This window comes from Lupinus angustifolius, chromosome LG17, assembly GCF_001865875.1.
Source record: "Lupinus angustifolius cultivar Tanjil chromosome LG17, LupAngTanjil_v1.0, whole genome shotgun sequence".
In the NCBI taxonomy this organism is placed as follows: Eukaryota; Viridiplantae; Streptophyta; class Magnoliopsida; order Fabales; family Fabaceae; genus Lupinus; species Lupinus angustifolius.
The window spans coordinates 9,263,154-9,286,780 of record NC_032025.1 but is presented as its reverse complement, the minus strand read 5'-3'; the positions used below and the strand labels follow the sequence as shown (position 1 = coordinate 9,286,780).

The window sequence follows — 23,627 nt, the reverse complement described above, 5'->3', positions numbered from 1 at the left end:
TGGCTGATCTCTAACCAATTTAACAACTCATATAATATTAATAACACTCATTAACTTAACACATTCTTATTTTTTTGCTGGCATTATCTCTTATAAAATACTATTTTTGAAAAAGAAGGAAATGATCAACTAAAACTCAAAAAAAGTAAAAATATGTTAAATGATCCACAAGTATGTGAGACTAACTCGCACTGGAGGCAATCCTGTCCGAGCCGGACACATCCATAGGTAAGTGGGGCTAACTCTCCCAACGAGCATTTTTTCATCCACAAGACTCGAACCCGGGTTCTTGCTTAAGGGGAATCAAGCATGTACCACTTGAACCAACGTCTGTTGGTAACAAAATGATAATATGATATTACAGAAGATTTTTATAGTATTTTTATCGGACATTTTATATTTTTATATAACATTTATCATTTTTTCCCATCTGCTCATATTAAAGTTTTTTTTACTATGTCTACATTTTTGTTGTTTTTAATAACGACATTAATTAAGAAAAATATTAGATAAAGATAAGACTATAATCTTATGATAAGAAATAATCACTACCCAGAATATAGTTAAAAGTCTATTGTGGATAAGTAATACAGATTTTTTAGTTGTCTGATTTTCACATCTCAAACTCGCATTGAAGCTTCTTTGAACTCAGCACAGCTAAGAAGCAAAGAAACTATGCCATCTCTATGCATCTTCACACCATTCCCATCACTTCAAAACCCTAACTTTCACCATACCCATTTCGTCAATTCCCCTTTAACTTCTCACCTTCACTTCTCCCACACCAGAATCCACTTCCAGGGAAAAATTCATTGCAACGCTTTGAAGGACTCCAGTGAAGAAATCAAAGCTGTTTTGGGTTCTGACGGTGGTGGTGGAGGTGGAGGTGGTGGTGGTGACGGTGGTAATGATGGTGATGGTGATCGGAGTAAGAAGGTGGAGAAGAAAGATGGGCCTTTGCCAGATTGGTTGAATTTTACTTCTGATGATGCGAAAACGGTTTTTGCGGCTTTGGCGATTTCGCTTGCGTTTCGAACGTTTGTGGCGGAGCCTAGATATATTCCTTCGTTGTCAATGTATCCTACATTTGATGTTGGAGATCGACTTGTTGCAGAAAAGGTACTGTTTTTGTTATTAAAACTAGTAACTTTCTTTCTAGTTTTTTTAGTAAATGTGAACATGTAATTGCAACAAAACTTTGGAATGAAAAAATTAAAGTTATGTGGGTCTTAGAAGGAAGAAAAATGGGCAAGTAGGTGATTAAGGGGCATTTGTTTTGGCCAAAAAAGTGATTCTATGAAAATGATTTTGGGAAAAGTGATTTATACGAAGTTCAAGTTTTTTTTTGCAGCTTCTGCTTCTCTGTGAAATGTTCAATGGAAGGAATGTGCAAGTGTCAGAAGTGGTTATCAAAATAATCACTTGTTTTATGAAAAATGGTTAAACAAACAGGTCTTAGGATTCAGTTTTCATTTTTGATTTTATTTGTAACTTCTTACTAGGTACCCAATTGGGTAATTCGATGTTTTTTGTATAACATATGGTGAGACTGATAAGTAGGGGGGACATAGAGGTTGAGTTTTTTTAGACAACTAATCTTGTGAAAGATTGGAAAAAAACTTCATTGAAATATTTAAGTTTCCCGTGTTTGGGTGTGTATTAGTGATTGAAATTTGAAATGGTATTGATTGCCACCAGACATATAAAAGGTTCAAAGTTTATGGTATTAGGTAAATTTTACTCTATAGCAGTTTATTCTGCAATGATTTAATACAAGTTTGCTTATTATGCTAAATCAGTAAAAATATTATTTTCTGTGTCGATGCAGATTTTTTGCTGGCTTAGTTCACATTACTGATATTAGTATCGCAATGAAATGTGATTATATTTGCTTAATGTTAAATTTGACTGCACAAAAAAAGTAATATGAAACAGGGCCTTGATACTTGTGAGGAAAAATCATGTGGATATGCATGCTCTATTAATAGATTTTGATATACCTTTCAAGTAACACTTGTTCATTTCAGAAAAGAATTAGGCTTTCTGTCATGATTTATATCCATGTAAAGATGTGTTCATATTTTCAGGTTTCATACTACTTTAGAAAGCCATGTGCAAATGACATAGTGATATTTAAAAGCCCTCCAGTCCTTCAGGAAGTTGGATATACAAATGATGATGTTTTTATAAAACGCGTGGTTGCGAAGGAAGGTGATGTTGTGGAGGTAAGATTTTTTTAGATGAACATTCATACTATTCTTTTATGATGTCGTCACTTTTTATTCTTTGTTCAATTCCTTGTTGAGCTAATGTTATGGGCACATGCTCTTTTATGTTATTACAATGATTTCTCACGTTTTCACTCATGGTTGTTATTGTCTTTTGTGTGTTTATGTTTGTCAATGGCTTCACCTTTCTTGTTCCTTGTCTTGTTTCTTTTGAGAGTGAGGCTTTTAATTTATAGAAAAAAGAAATCCATTACGAAGGAAGAGGACTGCAAGACAGGAGTATAAGTTGTCCTCCAACATAAAATTATGAAGAGATATAATTACAGGAAAAAGCCAAAAAATGCACAGCGGAGCCGAAACTGGCATATCCTCCTAAGAAATCAAAAGAAACACTTGGGAGCTAAGCATTTGTGTCATTTAGCTAAGCAAGCCAATCTCCTTGCCTACAAACAAGCCAACAAAATGTGAAAAGAGTATCCTGCTTTCTAAGCTTGAACAATACATCACACACACACATATTATGGGACAAAATGGTGAGAGGTCTGTGCTTCTGTTACATGTCATTAGTGTTAATCTTGTTAAGAATGACAGTCCAGACAAAATACTTGACCTATATATGGGGGACTTTGGATTTTCATACGGGCAGGATTTTCATACGGGTTTATATCCAAAAGAAGTGTTTCTCTATTTGGAGATTTTATCAGGAACTGACTAATATTTACAAGAAAAGATTCCCATTGCATCAAGAGACCAAACTCTTTTACCTTGTAGATGGAAAATGGACATGAAAGCCAAAAGAGACTCTGCTTTAATAACTTCTCTACATTCAAATTTCTAAAAAAAAATGAAAATTCCAATATAAATTGGTAGAAGAAGACCTGTACATTCCTTTCATACTCATACAATCAGAGAGATATACTCTATCTACTGCCGCTGTCTGTGGTTTCTTGTTTCTAAAAGTCAGATCAACATAGGAAAGCACTTCCCGTAGTGATCATTGATCAACATAGGAAACTGCTGTGAAACTGTGCGTGTAGCGCGAACAAGTATTAAGATATGAGAAGAGAGGTCATCAGATAATTTTTAATAGCAATAGATATTGTATGTACTCATTGATTAATTTATATTTTCAGCATTCACCTTTGGGGTAAGTTTTTTCTTGCAAACTGTTCCAAATTGGTTAGCTGCCTACTGCTTGTTACACGTACTTGGAACTTTGAAGTTTGCATGAACATAGAATATAAATATTGCAGATAATAGTATTCAGTTATGACTTGGTATTGATAGATGCTTTGCTTAGATTCTCGGTGTGTTTGATTTGATGCCATAGCCTTAGCCTTTTAAACACGAGTAATTGAATTTTTGCAGGTTCGCAAAGGGCATCTTATTGTTAATGGGGTTGAGAAGAATGAAAAGTTCATCTTTGAGGCACCTTCCTATGAGATGGAACCTACAGTAAGTTCTACTCTTCTCCCCTTCTATTTATTGGTCCTTAAGGAACTCGATATGCCAAGCCTTCCATTGGAATGCATACAATAGTAGTAAGCACAAAAATTATTCAATCAAAGATTAATAAGTAAGCACAAAAATTGATTACTAAGATAATTTACCCCAAGCATTTGAGGGTTGTTTGGCCTATTGCTTTAGACTTCAACTAGTTAATAACCTTTCATTTTCGAATTCAGTTTGACAAATTCTTGCTTTTCAGCGTGTACCAGAGAACTATGTTTTTGTGATGGGAGACAACCGCAATAACAGCTATGATTCTCACGTGTGGTAATGTGTTTTAAGTTCAGCATAACCCAGATAAATTATCTTCAGCATCCTTGTTTCCTTATTTTATTTTGATGCAATTTTCTCAGGGGTCCCCTTCCAGCCAAGAACATTATAGGTAGGTCGGTATTCCGCTATTGGCCGCCAAATAGAATTGCTAGCACAATTTCTAAGGAAGGGTGTGCTGTTGAAAACAAGCAGGAGAGTACTCTAGCATCTCAATGACAGTTCTTTATACAATGACACCAATTGAAGGGATCTTTATTATGAATGGTATCAATTTTGTCAATTTTCATATCATCCCATTTTATTGTTCATTATGCTATGAAATTTTTTCAAGTTCTTCCTCACTCTTGGTATTAGCTAATGTAAGTAATGGTCAACCATGAGGATTAAAATGAATCAGGTAACTGTAGGGAGGAGGGTGGTGCACCCCCTAGTGGAAGGTGTACCGGAAAAGATGCACTTCATTGAATTTTAGCTGATATGATGAGTATTCTGATTCTGAATTCATATAAAGATCCATTGTATTGTGTTAATTCTTCAAATTTTGTTATTTTAATTTTAATCTCTTCTATCATGGGCAAAGTGGGTGAGTCTTAATGCACGGTAAGGTTGTTGCTTAGTAATCAAGAAATCATGAGTTCAAATACTAGAAACACACTCTCCGCTTATTGGAGTAAAGGTTATGTACATTTATCCTTCCGAGAACTGGGCTGCCTGCCTATCATGGGCAAGCATGGTGTGCCAAGGACGGTGAAAAATGGTCGAGGAGTCTAATTTCACCCAAGGTCGCATTTCTTTTAAGGCCTGGGATGGTCACATGGTGAGACTGGCAGATGATGGTCCTTCTTAGTAGTGGTTGTTGTGGAAGCCACAAAGCCACCATTTGGTTCAGCCATAAATTGAAACCATAGTTTTGGATAAATGTCTTAAGCTTGGTATCATTATCTTTATGCCATGAGCGAGCTTGGGGCAAAAATAGAGGGGCTGCCTAGAGTAGAATCCTCTGCAGTAGTCCCATGAGCTTGAACCAAAATAAACTATTTATAGTAAAATATTTTTTTATTCTCAATGCTCATTGAGTATCTGTAGAGATTACCAGGGAGTACATATTAAACGTTACTTGTCATTTGTTAAAAAATAGTTAGTTATTAATCTTTGATTGAATAATTTTTTGATCAATCATAAATTTCTAACAAGTGACATATAATCAAGGTTATTCCTTCATTGTATAGACAAGAAACTAATTCTTTCTTGGATGTGACTGTGTAGGCTATCCATTTGAACAAATGTTGTTATTAGAAATTAAACTTTTGATCTGATATCTTAAATTATTAAACTAATATTTTGTTAGAAGTGATATACTGTTGTGATATAGCATTGATAGGTAACCTTTTTAATCAAGTCAGAAACGGCGTTTCCAAGTAAGCCTCAACGTTTTTACGGCAAATCTTGAACTTTTTTACAACATATTATCTATAAGAAAATGTAATAGTTGATATTCAGTCAACTGCTGAGTAATTAAATGGGAACTAGAGGTGCATTTTTGCAGATTGGCACCATAAATATATAAAGCTACATTTACATTTATTTAAAAAAAAGTCAGGGGAACAATGGCTTCTCCGGGTAGACACCAAAATTCCTATATGGCACTTTGACTTATTTTATTAATACTATAAATATTGCTCTCAAGAATTGAGTCATTAACATTTTGATCATCATGAAATTTAGTGGTGACTAATTTTAGATGGCTCCATTTTTTTCATCAAAAAGTAGATCATTTTGGTCTTGAAGCATCATTTGAAAAGACAAACACCTTAGGGTTAAAGGTTTAATACTTCAATCTTATCTTCTTCACTAATCTTATTCGACCAGTTTTTGTAGGGCTAAATGGGACCTGGTCTGTCCTACCAACCAGTACTAATAGCCCCAAGTTGGGTCCAATCCGACCCTTAACACAAAGAAGAGACAAACATGGGTTCCAATTTAGATCAGGTTTAAGTCTATCTTCAAATCATTTGACCATTCAATATTATAGTAAGTAAAACAATTTATAAATTACCCAACACCTCTTTGTCACACATTTAAGATTAGGAATTTAAGAGTTTTAACTAAGAGTGATTCCTTTCAAGGTATACAATTATGACTCATTCACATGTCTTTTAAACAAGACCTTTACCATGCATTTGGCTTTTGCGTTTTCAGTAAATACAAAGTGGCTAGCAAATTGATTTCTTAGTATTTAATGGAAAACATCAAATATCTTCTGTCCAACAATGTGTGTCACTTTATATATTATGAATAATGATTGATTGAAAAATATATTTAAGTTAAAAATTTAATTATTAAATATTCTTGTAACAAATCACAGCTCATGATACATGAAATAACATATATTGTGGAATATAAGATATACTCCTACTTTTTATTTCAATTAGATATGCAATTAAAGGGAGACACCAGGCTGTTAGCATTTCAATAAGCTTTCAATAATTAGTTCAACGTTGACTAGTGCAAGGGGTAGGTAGTTAAACAATCATGTGTCCTAAGGGGTAGGTAGTTACCAAATCAGTTTTGTATAAATGGTCATTTAAAGTGAAGAAAAAAGAAAATAGAGCAATTGGTGCCCAAGAATGGAAGAATCGAAAGAGAATGAGTTATATGGATTTAAGTATTCAACCACAAGAATGAATAAATTGAATTGATTAATTCACAATGTACATCAAATATAGGCCAAAACAAACAGTAGATATAACTTCCACAATAATGACTTCACACATATAAAAACTCCAAACAATGTACAATACATCCATGGCTCTAACATCAATCTATATCGATAACTACCAACAAACATTGATCTAACATCCTCATATATACCAAAATATCAAATATTCAAATCCTAGAATAATTTGTAGAGAGGGATAACCACATGTACTTGGAAAGTAACCAAACAGCTCAAACAAAATTCTCTGTTGGAAAAAAGTTTGATTGCCATCTTTCATACATAACTATTTCTATGCTTTAGGTCATTTGAGTTTTCCTTGGTGCCAGCATACACAGGCATGAAATGAATTAGTTAAAAACCTGAAAAAACAAAATTAGATCCAAACAATAATAAAAAAGCAGAACTAGACAAGTAAGGTTTGGTCTCAGACATCCAAGGAAGGAATAAAGCAGCACAAGCTCTCAAGCCTGGCGAAGGCGAAAGCTCTTAGGCGGCCACTGCGAATGTTTTGAGAAACAAGCCTTAAGATTATCATCATCGACCATTCTTATCATTAATCATACACATAATAATAAGTATCACAATTATTTTGACGAGCAAGAAATACATCCATAATAAAAATCATAACCACAAAGAACAGTAGCAAACATTTAGAAAATTTCAATTAGAGATCAATGCAGCTAAAAATAACAGAACATAACTGGCACTTTGAAAATTGCTATTGTTTTATATTGCAAAACAAATGCAGCCACAATTGCGATAACAATGAATCACAATGATATTGTCACATTAAAACACAGATAGTCGCGACTATACATTATAAATAAAAGATTAAAGTTCCAACGTCTCAGACATCCAAGGAAGGATAAGAACAGCATTAGTTCTCAAGCCTGGCGAAGGCGAAAACTCTTGGTCGGCCACTGCGAATGTTTTGAGAAACAAGCCTTACAAATATCATCACAGACGTTAACCATTAATATACAATATAATTAATCAAATTTTGAAACATTAAAAAGTGTTAACTAATTGTTGTGCAATTGCATTTCATATTTACAATTTCTTGCATCTCAGGCACAACAAAACAGTGAAGATGTAAAAGCCCCTTTCAAGTTTCAACAGAAGAAAATCCTTAAAAATTGCTTTAAAAAGGAGATAATCGGCCTCATAAAATATTAGATTGATCTACATGTGTTTTTTCAGACATATGCTTGTCATTTTTTGTGATATCATTGGCCGATCAAAATGTTAGAAACCCTAAAGTTAGGTAATAATGAAAGATTATAATATCTATGTACCAAATATTTATACACATTCAGTATATGTAGAGATATATGATACATGTAAATAGATATTCACAGAGCATATGCATATTTCTCTCATAATGAAAACGGAAGTTGAGTAAAAATCCCAAAAACTTAACTACAAACAATATTTTTTCTAAATAAAATTTGAATGGAAGTGGATTAGGAAAAAAAGAGACTCGGAATATGGGTGGTGATATAGCAGAATGGTCGGCAAGGCCAAAAAAGGCCAATTACGACGAACGAGACCTTTAACTATAAATCATCATCGTCTCTCATTCAATTGTTTTCATAAACCATAGCATCAAAACAATAAAGATTGAAAATTTTGAGAGGTTCTAAGAGAAGATTTGAAGAACCCTAGCATGTTGATAGAGTGAGAATTGTGAAGTGAAAGAGACTCAAGTGAGTGTTTATATAGAGGGAATTAGGGTTTTGGGTAAAGCGGCTATACTGTCGGATCAAGCCGTTCCTTAACCTGCCGCGCAAAATTATTGAAATGAAATATAGATAAAATTAAGAGACATAATATGAATGCACTAAGATTCTAAATATAACATTATTGATTTGCATAAGTTAATGATAATTGAAAAATAATAATAATATATACAATAATATTATAAAAACTCTTATAATATCAATGTATCTTTTTCTCTACAGTTAATAAAACAATTAGATAGATATAAAATAACAGCCAAAACCCACATAAAATGTGATACATATGGGTAGAAACAGTCAGGTCGATCTACCAGGGACCTATTACCTGGCCTATAACAGACTAGGTCATGCCAGACTTTTTTCTAAAACAAGTAAGACTCAGACTTTTTGAAAAGTCTATTTAGTTTAACAAGCCAAGCTTTAGGCCATCCAAATGACCTATTAAACCTAACAGACCGGCCTATTTAATTATAATATGTAATAATGTTCATATTTTATAATTTTAATATATAAGTAAAGTTATTATATATGCAATTTTAATATAAAAATGTATACAAAAATATAATTTAATTTTTAGGGTTATAAAAATCTATTTAAAAGTATGCATGTTAGTTATTTAAATATATACATGATCACATATTTCAATATAATACAGTATAATAGACTTTTAAACAGGTCAGATCTAGGCTTTGAAAAAAAATTAAAAGGCTAATAGGCCAGGCCTAGGCCTCTTATATGCTATACAGGCTCGGCCTGTTTAAGGCAAAGCCTGATCTAACCTGTTTCCACCCTTAGTGATACATAATAGTCACTAGGTTAAGAGAACAAACATACCCCTTGTTTAACTCCCCAAAACTTTTGTTGAATAAAAAACCTATTAGAAATATATAAGTTAAAAATTTATTCCACATTTTAATTATCTATTCTATGAAAATTTAGTGGTCCATATAATTTGAATTAATCAATAAATATGAACCATTAAATTTTTATAAAATAGATTACTAAGATGTGAAATAATTTTTTTTAACTTGTGCCCTCCTATAAATAAAACAAATAATGAAATTAGTCATGTAAAAGATTATAATAAATGAAGGGCAAAACATTACTTCCTCGTTGATCGCATCCCACTAAACTCTAGTTATAACCCACGGCGAAAATTATCTCCATGCCATATTTTTAAAGAGCTAATGGGATATTATACATTTATACCTTCTATTTGCAAGTTAGTTAGTATTGCTTTTGCTGAGCCTTCAGAAAACATTGATTCTCCTGAATATCCTTCTCAATTTAGATTTTTATCTTTGTAATAATAATGTGGTGAGCCTCAACCTCATGGTTAGGTTGCTGCCCTGTGAAAACATGTCCACTTGCATAAACAACCACATAGAAACTACGAAATCATTGCATAAACTTTTAAATTGTCAATCACATTTTTTATGAATAAATCACCAGTCACATTCATCATATTTGTTACACTTATAAGATAAATTGGTTATTGATTAAGTGTAGCTATCATCACACAATGAATGATGTCATTGACTTAAAGCATCAAACTTAAATGCTCCAGTTTTATACAATAAAAGAATTCTCAGTTCAGAGCCAGTAATCAGCACTAAAAAATTGACAAGCTCTGAGCCTATTATAACCAGTGTTGACCCATCATATTATGCACCATACTATGCACAGGCAGTAACATTTCCTATGGCTATATCATCACCAAACTATAATTTCAAGCAAATGCTAAATTCTACATTTCTACTACACAGAAATGAATGTTGTAGATACCACCAGAAGCTAACACTTTTTCATTGATCAACAATATAAATACAACACTTGCATTTGCAATACAAACTAGTTGTGAGTTACCATTCTGATGGCTCTATAAGAAACCAAGTAAGTGATTCAAAAAACAACAGTTATATCCTTTAATTTCATCTTCTCTGAGGTCTACTGATATCCAATGCACCATGTTGATCAAGTGTTGATAGGATCTGCGGCATTGACATGCCTCCAGAAACAACAATTTCTGCAAAACTTAACATATGTTAAAATTTAAAAATATATGAGAAGAACTCAATAGGATAATTTTAATTATTTTTTTCTTCCTATAGCATGTCCACAAGCATGCGCAAAATTCATTACCAGCATCTTGAAGTGCATAGAGATGCTAGTTACACAAACTGCAAGGACCAACAAGCTGTTAGTCTAGTGGTTAAGGCCCTACTAGATCCCCTGGATGAACAAAAGGTCAAGGGTTCGATTTCTAGGAGCGACACTTGTTAGGAGGGGAAGCCTCACAGCCCGAAAGGGTTAGTTCCTTACCCAAAAGAGTGAGGAATACCCTTAGTAGTACCCAAAAAAAACCGCGACGATGTGCGGAATCAGTTGCAACAAGATTAGAGTGCCATATAGTGGTTGTATGTGAATGTAGACATGCAACTGCTTAGTCCTTTTAATAATTAGTAAGGCCAAAAAACTAATGACACGTTGAAAAGTAGATAATTACCTTTATGATTCAAGACTATGAGTAACTAAAAGATATTGCAACTTACCAATTCCTTCCCGTACTGATAAGTTTGGCCTAATGACATCCACGGTGTTGACAAGAAATATATCACCAATATAAAGATGGTTCGTGGGAACATAGACACAGCATAGCTCTTCATCTCCAGAATAATTCTGAGAAATGATAATATAGAGAGTAAAATTCAACGTGTAAAGTTGTTTACAGCTCAGACAATTGCAGACAATTTTCATAATTAGCACTAAACCTGCCTTGTCAGAGACATACATTAAATGCTTATCCATACACTCCCATGTCAAATCAATAGGATCACAATTTAACATCTAGAGGGCAATTAGAATGGGAATTTAGAAAAATGCCAACGGATTAAGGAGAATACCGTAAACCTTTGAGTAGCTCATTCATACATTGCAATATTATATGGCATTAGAAATACAACTAAAGAAAAGTAACCTAAAAGGGTACATGGAAACCTCATAATCAGAATAATGAATGAAAGGTCAATAGGGACAATAAAAATGGACAGCCCAATGCATGAAGGCCCCACCTTGTGGGGTCTGGGGAAGATAGATGTACATAGTCTTGTCCTCACAAGACTAGAGGCTGTTTCTACAACGAGACATGGATACAGCGAAAATATATAAAATGTTAAAGAATATGGTTAAAAGGTCCAATACAGATACGTGCTGACACAAACACAACACAAAGATTACTATGAAGTCTTCCTGCTTCCTTGTGTGTAGCCTTAGCCCCCCTAATAGAGACAATGTTTCTAGGATTTGAAGTTGTGACCTCTAAGTCACATGACAGCAACCTCACTGTTGCAATTGCATAGAGGCTAACCCTTTACGTAGCAACAAGTGGCCATAATAATTATTTACTGTCACCCGTTCAACGAGTTCTTATTCTTAAATAGGATTTCCAGAAGAGAAAAATTATTGTTGAAATTATGGGATTTAGGTATAGAAGGAGAAAAGGCAATACTCAAAATAGTAAATTTGTATTGATAATGTTGTGAATGCAAATATGATAAATACGATGATAGTGTGATTACAAAAGACATAATACTAACCTCTGTTTATACTAATATTAACTCTTAATTAAATAAGAAAACATATCATAAAAACAAGATACAATAATCTCAATCCTAAGAGATCTTCTATTAGACTCTAAACAAATCTAAGATATAATCATGATGATATGATATATTCTCTCTATATCTAAGTATCCTCTACATATTCTCTATAATATATTTTAAGATATTATGATGTACTTTCATACAATATTCTAACAGTTATATTATAAATCAAGCAAAGCCAAACCTAATATGCATCATCTATACAAGCTACAAATGAGTCATAATATACATTATCATATGGACCTGTATTTTACACCAGCAGCACATAGATCAGTAGTATATACTATCATTGAGCATGAAGCAACAGAATAGTCCAAATATTCCAATCCAGACCGACATAGATCATCAAAAAACAACCAGGATTGTAGTTTAAGTGACAATAAAGTAGTGATACTGTGAAATTTATAACTAAACACCAATTCAAACAAGAAACATAATTTTCTGAAGTTATAAGCTACCAAACATAAAAGTCCGTAAGAAACCTGAAGGACAACGGATGAGGTGATGAATCCAAATGCATATTCACCAACACGTGGATGACGAATGATAGCTACTTCTTTGAATGCTTGTGAATTTTGATCTGTGACAACAGATATGTTAACATGAACAATTCTGACCCGACAATAAATTCATATTAGCATGACAATTAAGAGTGAGATTTTGGCAAACACACCTGGTGAGATAGCTGCACTAATCTGCTTGGAGGCACTATAGATATGGCGAACAAGAGGCATTCGCTTGATAAACCACTCCCCAAGTCCCAGGACAGATGTACCCAACCATGAGGACATGAAAACCCCCACCACAAAGATGAAAGTCATGGACGTTATGAATCCTAGGCCTGACCATGAAGTATTAGCAATTAACATCAACATGTTTAATGTTACCATGGCATCCAGTGAGCAACTTAATGAGATAGAGATAGACAGCAATATCCAATGATATATTTATTTGTTGTATAACCACCCCCTTGTATTTTTTGTAGCTATATTGTACATTTATAATCCCAAGTACAGAAAATAGAAAATTGAATATTAAGGATATAGAATTACTTAAAAGAAAATATTTTGTGCATTGTCATCGTAAGTTTTCTATAGTCATGCTTCAGTAACCACATGGGAAAAAAGTAATACTGAAGTATCGTGGAACAGAAGAACTTACCAAATATATTAATTCCAAGTTGAGCATAGATTGGAGAAAAAAACCCATCCACGAAATGAATAAACCACCATGTTATGTAGAAGGTAATTGCAATTGGAAAAAGAATGACACTGCAGAAGAAATGAACAGTACGATATCACTATTTCACCACAACAGATACACGTGAATTTTTTATTACATCCAGTAGCTAATGACTTTATACAGGTACAACATCATATATTAGATAAGTCAAATGCAGTAGCATGCCCATGAAAAGCTGTAAAACATGCAACCCTGGAAAAGAAAACTCTGAATCTCCAGCTATACTTTCATTTTCAAAGCCTCCAATCATAATTACTAAAATTGCAAAACAAAGCCACTGAAACCACAAAGATAAAGAACCTCATGAATTTGATCAAGCCAAATTAACAACTGGTCTGAAATACAAAGACAGTCAACCATGGCAGGGACATAAATTTTCAAACTTAATATTTGTGCAAATAGAAAGGTATATACTGGAAATGGTCAAAGTTTCTTTGCAGCAAGTATTCTACATAGCACATAAAATCATGTTTGGTGATTTAAAAAAAAGTTATCAATCTGTCCGTTTCCCTATCCTTCAAAAACCAGTGACAGAGATAGTCCGTAGCAGTAAGAATATTATATACCTTTATTCTAATTATTGCGGGGCCGGGGATAGACATAAAGGGCTATAATTTGGTTAATATGGTTCAATATCAATAAGGAATTTGGAGATTTATAATTAAGAACATATGGTTTTAATTGAATAGTGAGTATCACTTTGAACATATTACTAGCAACATATCTCAAACTCTATAGAAAGGGGTATAAGAGCTTTCCAATATAAAGCAATTATCATGTGCAGTAATTTTCAGTTCATCACACAAACACCTAGGCCAGGAAAATAGAATATAGATACAAAAAAGAGAGAAAAGGTAACATTATTTTAAAGAATGAAAAACAGTAAAGGTGATGAAAATAATCATAAGATAACGAATAATTTAAGGTATAACATGTGCAGTAATTTCATATGTAAGAATGTACATGATGACATAACATATATCCAATTATCCATGTGTTGAAGTTGAATATTGGGTTGAAGAGAGAATCACGCACCATCCAGTCATGAACTTTTTCGATGCCCAGCTCCTAATAACTTTGGAAAATGTCTGCAAAGACATCAGCAACAATTGGAAATCAGTCTGACAAGTATTTCAGATGTAAAAGGCAAATGAGTTCTCATATGCAACTAAAAGAATCGGATATAACTCTTGTTAAGGATCTACTGATGAAAACATATTACATTCCAATATATATGAGTGCAAATCTCAAAGAAATCGAGACAGAAGTCCTAATAAATAAATAAAGGTCCCGTACCCCAACTCAAAAGGATCTTATTGTACTTTATCATATTCATACCCATAAATCATTAAACCACCTTATATAAAATCCCACCACATGTCTAAAAGACTACAACTGTAGCTCTCTTCGTTACATACCCACACCTTCAGGTTGTATCTGGCGGGCATAAAAAAGCAGAACAAAATGGAACGTTATGGTCTGTCCTCTTTGGTTCGTAAGTCATCCCATTCCTTTTAATAACCAAAATGTTGCACTTTTCCTATATCTTGTGCTGTTCTGTCCCATTTAAGAAATTCAACAAACATAAACTCATGTTGTATCTAATCTCATTCTAACAAGTTTACTAAGTGTTACTGCATTATTGCTACCATATCCCTGGATAAAATATACAACAACAACAACAACAATCAAACTTTAATCACATTATGTGAGGTCGCTATATGGATCGAACGATGCCATAATGTTTTATCATAAATCATGTTCATCGACAAAGCATTGATCTCTAAAACTTTCCTAATTGTTTCGCCTATGGTTTCTCTTGACCTCACTCTTCTTCTAGTAATTGGACTAACCTTCATTCAATCTACTCTCCCTTTTGGGATTCTAACGTCTCCTCCATGTATGTCCATCTGTGCCACTCTACCATTTTTTCTGCAATAGCAGCTACTCCAACTTTCTCCTAATACATTAATTTCTAATTTTATATTGTCTATTGTGTCTACCCATCCAACACAACATTTTCATCTCTGCTACATGGGCAAATGAAAGCAAAGTCAGTTTTGTAAAATTAAATAAAATACGTAATTCTAACAACCAAAGAGATAAAATCATAAAAATGCTTGAATTGATACTATCAACTTAAAGAATATGGAAGCAAAGAAAGCCATCATTTAAAGTGGCGACTTTTCAAAACACGGATCCGAACTAATTTTTGTTTACAGGAATTCCAATCCATATCTATATAATCCCTAAATATAGTATCAATTCAAGTAAATTGAAGAATCGATTCAATTTTCCATAGCAGACACCACATATGAACAATTGAAACCCTAACTTTTGGAGAAAGAGATCGTCACCTCGCGGCCAGCATGATGCATGGAAGAGGAGGAGGAAGAGGATGGTTTGGAAGAGGCGGCGCCGTCGTCATCGGCGGAACCAGCGACGGGGATAAGAAGCTCACGATCTTTGTCTCTGTTGGCCATCACCGTTGAGGATTTGACATCGCCCATTACCAGAGGAAAGATCTTCTATTACGACGCCGTTTTAATGTTCCAGAAACACAACCCCTATCCTCGTAGATTCTTCACCTTAGACTCAAGAGAACACAAAATGACAAATTTTCAGATAAAGCTATAACGAACGAAGTAATTTTCCTTTTCTAAAGAAAGTAATTTTGGAAATGATGGGTTATATTTAATTCCATTTTAAAAAGCAATTTTAAGATAATTTTATTATTCATCTTTAGTTAGAAAATTTGAAAAGAATTTAATATATAATGTACAAAAGTTAAATATAGTTAGTTTGTTTTATTTTTATTAAGAACAGTTGGATGCATGTTATTATTACCTTAGGTATTTTATTTAAAAAAAAAAATAGATTACTAGTAAGATTTCAATACATCCCAAATATCATTATTTCGATTCCTATAATAAATAATATTTGTTGAGAGAATATATCAATTAGTTAAGATACCAGTTATATTAAAAAAATAGTAGATTGTAGCTTGAATGCTTAATTAATGTCTATTTCATTTAGGTCAGGTCATGGTTACACATGCTTATCTATACTAATGCTGTCAAGTATAGTTAATGGGTTGTGATCAATATTATGCCATTTTTTAGAACAATTCAATTATTGTCTGCCTTGAAAAGGGGTACCATGTAAATGTGAATGTTTTTGGTACACTTGGAAAGAGAACACCACTTAAAAGAAAAATCTATGTGCATAATATTATGTCTTTTTATTATGGTTGTGTCCCAGATTTTGAAATCATCAAAACCTCTTGAATCTAGTTTGATATCATTAAGTCAGCTAATATATTAGTCTCTTTCATTACAAATCGGAATTAAATCACTCAATTCTAAACTAGCAAAATCCAATGTTGTTAATAGCCTATGATAAATGGGGCATGTAAATCCATATTCCTAAGGAAATGATATGAATACTCTCTAAGGAGACACATTTTCGAAAACTCGAAAAGTATTATGAATGTGAATGGCTGTTTATTTTTTACTGAATGATTCCTCAGATAGGTTAAAGGGTTTAAGCCTAAAGTCATTCAACCTTTAGTTCTTTGTATCTTAGGGATGTGCACTATTGGAAAATAGGATTATCATCTTTTTGATGAGTAAAGATTCAAAAAAATAATATATCATTTTCCAGAGTTTCAATCCAAATAAAGATTATTAGAAGATCTTATAAAAGGAAATAGAGAAAATTAAAATAAGAAAAGGTGGAATGTGTTTGTTAGAGTTTGAACATAATCATTGTCTTATCCCGTTGTTCTTTTTTTTAAATGAAGTTGGCTTCTATTATAAGAATTCAATTATTTTCCAATTACTATATTGGATTTGATTAAAAAAATAATTGAATGTAAGTGAAAGTAATAATAAAAATTTAAAATTGTAAAGTCATTTTTCGAAAAGTTGTAAACCATTTTACTTTATAGTTCACAAAATAATAACACTTCGTTATTTCTATTGTTTTATAGACAATAATTGGGTAAAATTCACATGCTCTTTCTCATTCTCCTTCTATCACTTAAGTTTAATAGGAAATCAATATATTATTATAAGAAATGAGAACAATTAAAATGTATCATTAGATCTTATTTGAACAATTGAAATTAAAATATAGATACATGTGAATATTATATGATAGATAACTAACTTTTAATCATAATTATTAATGATTAATTGTAAGATCCAAATTTATTATTGTTATAACTTTTATATGAGAATGGTCCTATTTGAATTATTATCTCTAAGTTTAATAATGATTACAGATTTCCTATTATATTATGAGCCAAAAACTACTTTAACTTTATGGGCAAGTGCGAATTTAATTGAATTTGAGGTAACCAAAAAGTTGATCCAATCCATTTAAAAGATATTAGGTTGAATTGAATCGAGTCTATCGAGTTAAGAAATTGAGTTATGAGTTTTGAGGAAAAAAATTGCTGAAGTGAAAACAAATTGAGTTGCCAACACAAATTTCTATTTTTTTAAGAGTAAATTATACCGACACTCTCTGAGTTTAGTGAAATTACATAAACTACTTCTCACTTTTTTACATCTACACAAACCTCCCCTAATTTTTATACTTTCATTACACTAATTAACACTGCATAAGAAATAAGTATAATATTTTAAACAAAAAATATGATAAACGCAATTAAGTTAAACAAAACATGATATATTGTGAAGACAAGTCCAAATAATATATGAATCAACATTTCTTTATTATTTTTGGTTCGTTACACTATATTATAAGAACGATTTAAACAATATTTCTTTAGAATTGCTGATGTATTTCGGAACCAAAAATAATAAAATACATTGATTTGTATATTATTTAGACTTGTCTACACAATATATCATGTTTTGTTTAACTTAATTACATTTATCACATTTTTTGTTTAAAAGATTACACTTATTTTTTATGCATGAGTGGTTAGTGTAATGAAAGTATAAAAACTAGAGGAGGTTTGTGTATGTGTAGAAAATTGAGGGGTAGTTTGTGTAATTTCACTAAAACTCAGAAAATGTCAGTGTAATTTACTTTTTTTTTAATATATGACTAAATATATTAGATGAAGTTAACTCAGTTCACCAAATCATTGACCCAATGCCCGAATCAAGTTTAACTACTTTATGATTGGATTGGATATAATTGAATACAATAGTTAAAGAAACCAACCTAATTTGGATAGAATTTGGTAGGTTGAGCATCATCTAACCCTATTTGTTCACACGTTTTAGTCTGATCATGATCGAGTCTAAATAGGATCGAGTTTTATTGGGTCTAGGATTGAGTTCATGGTCAAAAATTAGATCTGATCAATATTCAGGTAGAGACGAACATGACCTGATACATCCCGTCTCATAGTCACTCACTCATCATGTTTGTATATATTTGCATATGTTTATATTCAATTGTGTACAAAGTAATGATAACTCTTTGGTCGAATAGATTCTCTAATTTTTTTAAATATATATACACATATAATTTCATATGTCAAATTACGTATCTATAATAATAAGTAATCTCGAGAAAATTTTATCTAAAAGGAGTATGCATTATATTTAGTCGGGTTTACAGTATGATTCGTGTTCAAAGATTGACCTAACCAACATTTGTGGTAGAGTTAGCATCAAGTCTAAGGCCAGTTCAAAAAAATGACTCAACCAACATTTAGGGTCAAGTAAGGGACAAGTCTTACTGGACCCATTCTCATCCCTAGATTAGGTTATATACTCAAGTTGAAAAAAAGTAGATCCAATTCAATGCCAATTCTAGACAAAAGTCATTCCTATCTATCCATTCTCACAATCGTTTTTGTACTACTAAGGGTTTCCCCTCACGATTTTGGGTAAGAAACTAATCCATTTTGGGTGTATAGCTGACCCTCCCAACAAATGTCACTACTAAGAATTGAACCATTGACCTTTTGGTCAGTGTGAGGATCTAACAAAGCCTTACACCACTAGATCAATACCTTGTTGATATCTATTTTCTCAATCTGAACCTTCTCTTTACCAAACACTATATGTTATGACTAATATTCTTTATCATTGAAGTTACTATCTTGCTCCATGAAATTCTTCGCATAACATTGCTACTCTACTATCTTAATAAGAAATGAAGGGGCTGGTGGTATTGCAAAATTACTTATCTCCTATGATTAACATTTAGCGTTTTTAAGGTGTAAATTTATCATTCCAAAAAAAATTCTTTAAAAAATAAAAGCAGACATTTTGGGTATAAGCCATTTACTGAACTAGACACTCCCATTAACTATATACTTTAAATTCGTTGAGGACATTTTAGTAAGTGCACAATATTTTTTGGAATAAAATAATAAGTCTCTTTTTCCTCATTTTATATCTCATTATATTACAAAAATGGATTTGTGTGCATAGGTTGTTGTCAAGGTTGTGTTGGGGGTAATTTAGACATTTCATAATTATGGATACGATAAATTAATATTGCCAACAGAATCATTTATTACTATGAGATGATATTACCAAAATGAGTAATTCTCTACCTTCTGACATGTTTGATTGCGGGGTTAGAAATGTAATTTGGATGAGGGAGCTGAAAAAACTTTTCCCTTTCCTTTAGTTCCATTCATTTTTCATACTTATCATTTTAGTCTATCTCTTTCTCCATTTCTAGTATCTCTTTTTTTTCTTCCTCACTAAACCTTCTCCAGTTTTTTCTTCCGCAAACTTCATTCTTCATCATATGCATAACTTCTTTTACGTGAAACCGATCGGTGGGTTCTTCGTTCACAAATATAATTTTTCCTTACAAGTTCTTTATCATCAGATCATATAGCTTCTATTTTTTGTTTGTTTGAAGAGTTGAAGAGTTACGATAATGTTTCTAACATCTCATACTCACCTCTATTCCTACTCACCACTCAATCACTCAAATATATGTTTTTTCATGTTTTTGTTGTTAACATTTAGTTCAATGTTTACTAATGATGGATTCTAGGTTGTATTTGTTGTTTTTATTGTTCAACATTTGCTAACAAGGTAACATTTTTTTGGCCATTGCTTTTGGACGAAGCTTTTTATTTTTATTTTTGAGTTCAAGATAACATTCTTTGAATGCATTCAAGATAACATTTTTTGTATGAGTTGAAGATTTTTTGTATACACGAATCATAAATATATATACAAGTGAATTATTACCCTATTGTTTTAAGAATGAGAGAAGGAAAAGATAGTATATTTAGTAGGCTTATGTTATTTTGCCTTCTTATTTACTTATGTTGATGTTTAGTTTAATATCCATGTTAGATTCAAGTGATTAATGAGTGATGTATTATTGATAAAGTTGGGATGTAGCTCTTAATGTATTAGGAGATATATGACTTGAATGATTTTTTATATGACAAAAGAAATTTTATTTGTTGTTGGCTTTGGACACAATTGTTAAAATAAGATACGAAGAATGCAAAAATGATTGTATTACTAATTTAGAGTGCGTTGGAATAATAATTTAGAATCAAGGGTTCAACCATTATGAGATAAGTATTTTCATTTTAATGATTTTGGTGAAGTTTTATACTTTTGATGTTTATTAAGTTGTTTATGATTTAGTGAGAATATTGAAATGATTTACAAGATCATATTTTTCTTCTTCCATTCAATCTGATGTAAGAAGTCAATGTAATATTATTGATCTCAATTGTTTGTTTTCAAGTTATAAAGTACTTATGTTTTAAACAAAACATGGTTGATTAAGATTTTAATAGATATTTTTTGGGCATAATGTATATCAATGTTTTGTATATGAAAGTTGTTATGAATGTATTTCTTATTAATATTTTGGGAAAAATGTAAAAAAGTGTCACATTGAAGAAAATAGATATATCTATCACAATTGTTTCAATGAATTTATTTTTAATGACCCAATTGTTTTTTAACAATCCTTACTGGTCAGTTTTTCATATCCTTTATGTCATTAGGAAAAATCATAAATTGAAATTAAATGATATCCAAGTATAAGGTTTTTTTTTTGCATAAATCAATTGAGATGCTTAGACTATATAATTTTTCTAATAAACAAATTTTTATTATATGTAGATGATATGTTATATTATTTTTCGTTTGCCTTTCTCTTCTTCAACCTATGTACTTCCCTACCTAATCACACATATGGGTGTCAATACATGCCTATGATGGAAGTGACATTTTTTTATTAATAGAGCATATATGTTGTTGGAGGGACTTGAACTTCTATTCCTTGAACCATATACATAGATCTTCCATAATGCAAAAACTAATATATATTACGAAAATATGGATGAAAAACATTACATGCAGAAAAAGAAACCTATAATAGAAGTGGATGCTTCTCTTATTAGTAATGAGTAATGACCCTATTTTCAAGAAGAGTTTCCCTTATAGATAAAAAAAACTAAGTGACTTCAAAGCAAAATAGATGAAAGTCCCGGGTGAATGTGTGAAAAAACACCCAAAATTGAAACCCACCACACATTGCCACCCACTCCCATACACCTTATCAAATTCCTGAAAAGCCAAACACGAACCCCACTAATAATAAAACATAAAAATAAACAAGCTAACATCAAAACAAAAATTCAGTAGAAAATAATGTATTTAAGTATTAAGGAGTAGTTTTAGTGTTGCATGCACCTTATTTATGTGTCCTGCAATAGATATGAAATCAAAAACTTCTTATATATCAAGAGCCTCAGAAGCAAAAGATATGGCTTGGATTTGCATCTTGAGTGGCATGTATGTTTCCCTAACCTTAGATTTTCCTTCCAACATCTTCTGATTCTGGTTCTTGCCAAATTATTGTTATCAAGAAATATAGTTAAGAAAAAAGCATATGTTATATGATCCCCATGCACTGGAAAAATATTACATTGGTAAGAACCAATGTTCATGGTGAGTATGACATAGGAGAATCAAATATGAAGATCAACTTTTGATTTTACAATAGCCAATACACATTTTAAGAAGTAGGAGGAGAATCTTATCACATGTAAGAGTGAGATTGCACATTCTCAAATCGATTTATTTATTATTAGGAAATCAAATAGAAAGTTTTGCTTGGACTATAAAGTCATACCTGGAGAAACCTTGACAAACTAACATATAATTTTGGTTGATGTGAGGGTTAAGAGTAGAGTGAAAACAACAATACAAATTCCCAATGATTAAATGGTGGAAATTGAAGGGAAATGAAGGAAGAAGCTTCAATCAAAGGGTTTTTTGGAAGAAGGATTTTGGGAGGTACAAGGAAGTATTAATGACATGTGAGAACAAATGACCAAATAATTTGGCAATATAGTAGATGAGATACTTGGCAAATCTAAAGACTACAAACAAAAGGATAAAGAATCATATTAGTGGGGTAAAGGTGTCTAAGACAAAGATAAGGTGAAAAATAAATGTTTTAAATCATGGTCATTGTGTAAAAATTATGAATTCAGGAAAAATACTAGATAGCTAAGAAAGAGAACAAGAAAGTGGTAAGTATGCTAAAGATAAAGTGGGTGATGAGTTATATAAATTTGTAGGTACCATGGATGTGGAGACAAGTGTTTGATGACTTGCAAAGGATAGAGTAAGAAATAAAATAGCCTTGTACCAAGTGAAATGCTTTAAAGACGAAGATGGAAAAATCTTACACTATGTTTGGTTAAGGAATGAAAATAGATGGAAAGAAAGTAGAAGGAAAGAGAGTTGAAGGAATGAATAATAGTAGAAAATGGGATGATAGTTTTTTGTTTGTTATGATTGATAATTAAATAAAAATGAGAGGAATATATATATATATATATATATATATATATATATATATTGTATTTACAATGACATAAATGTCCTATTTGTTATATTATATATTTATATAGTATGTGAAATTTTTAGATATTCTTTTTTGTCGTTTCAAATTACATAAATAAATAATTTATTTTGGATAATATTGATTAATATTTTTTAAGTAACATATAAATTATAAAGTTTAGTATACCAATTTTTGTTTATAAAATTCAATGAAAATAAAATTAGCATCTTGTATCTTCTTCCCACTAATGCATATTGTTAGGTATCAGTGGCCTAAACGCACCTAGAAGGGGGTTGAATAGGTGTAGCGATTATCAATTACCGCTTCTCGCACCAAAACCCAGTTCGGGAAAACAGCCCAGTTAATCGATTAACTAGTGGGCTTAATCGATTAACACACAACATAAACAGAATTATCAGAG

General features: G+C 31.8%; 2 protein-coding genes, 1 long non-coding RNA gene and 1 pseudogene across 3 annotated transcripts; 1 reads left to right on the top strand and 3 right to left on the bottom strand.

The window, feature by feature from the left end:
• On the top strand, positions 552–4,553 carry LOC109331838 (chloroplast processing peptidase-like). Its single transcript, XM_019566588.1, has 5 exons — positions 552–1,119; positions 2,088–2,225; positions 3,597–3,683; positions 3,937–4,004; positions 4,091–4,553. The coding sequence occupies exons 1-5, from the start codon at positions 676–678 to the stop codon at positions 4,224–4,226; spliced, it is 873 nt and encodes a 290-aa protein (XP_019422133.1). The 5' UTR covers positions 552–675; the 3' UTR covers positions 4,227–4,553.
• On the bottom strand, positions 10,110–16,012 carry LOC109331803 (protein LIKE COV 1-like). The gene is made up of 7 exons (XM_019566524.1): positions 15,730–16,012; positions 14,408–14,460; positions 13,292–13,401; positions 12,804–12,971; positions 12,613–12,710; positions 11,021–11,147; positions 10,110–10,494 (listed from the first exon to the last, which is right to left on the bottom strand). The coding sequence occupies exons 1-7, from the start codon at positions 15,880–15,882 to the stop codon at positions 10,400–10,402; spliced, it is 804 nt and encodes a 267-aa protein (XP_019422069.1). The 5' UTR covers positions 15,883–16,012; the 3' UTR covers positions 10,110–10,399.
• Positions 10,571–11,009, bottom strand: LOC109331804. Its single transcript, XR_002105847.1, has 2 exons — positions 10,833–11,009; positions 10,571–10,648 (listed from the first exon to the last, which is right to left on the bottom strand). It is a non-coding gene; the product is annotated as an uncharacterized LOC109331804 (long non-coding RNA).
• On the bottom strand, positions 21,771–22,301 carry LOC109330841 (annotated as a pseudogene).

Excerpts from the sequence above, each read along its gene's own strand:
- LOC109331838 (XM_019566588.1), top strand. The coding sequence starts at position 676 with ATGCCATCTCTATGCATCTTCACACCATTCCCATCACTTCAAAACCCT. Across the intron at positions 1,120-2,087 it reads ATCGACTTGTTGCAGAAAAG|GTTTCATACTACTTTAGAAA; the intron begins GTACTGTTTTTG and ends TCATATTTTCAG. Across the intron at positions 4,005-4,090 it reads AGCTATGATTCTCACGTGTG|GGGTCCCCTTCCAGCCAAGA; the intron begins GTAATGTGTTTT and ends CAATTTTCTCAG.
- LOC109331803 (XM_019566524.1), bottom strand. The coding sequence starts at position 15,882 with ATGGGCGATGTCAAATCCTCAACGGTGATGGCCAACAGAGACAAAGAT. Across the intron at positions 12,972-13,291 it reads ACTTGGAATTAATATATTTG|GCCTAGGATTCATAACGTCC; the intron begins GTAAGTTCTTCT and ends CTTCATGGTCAG. Across the intron at positions 10,495-11,020 it reads ATCAGTACGGGAAGGAATTG|AAATTGTTGTTTCTGGAGGC; the intron begins GTAAGTTGCAAT and ends TAAGTTTTGCAG.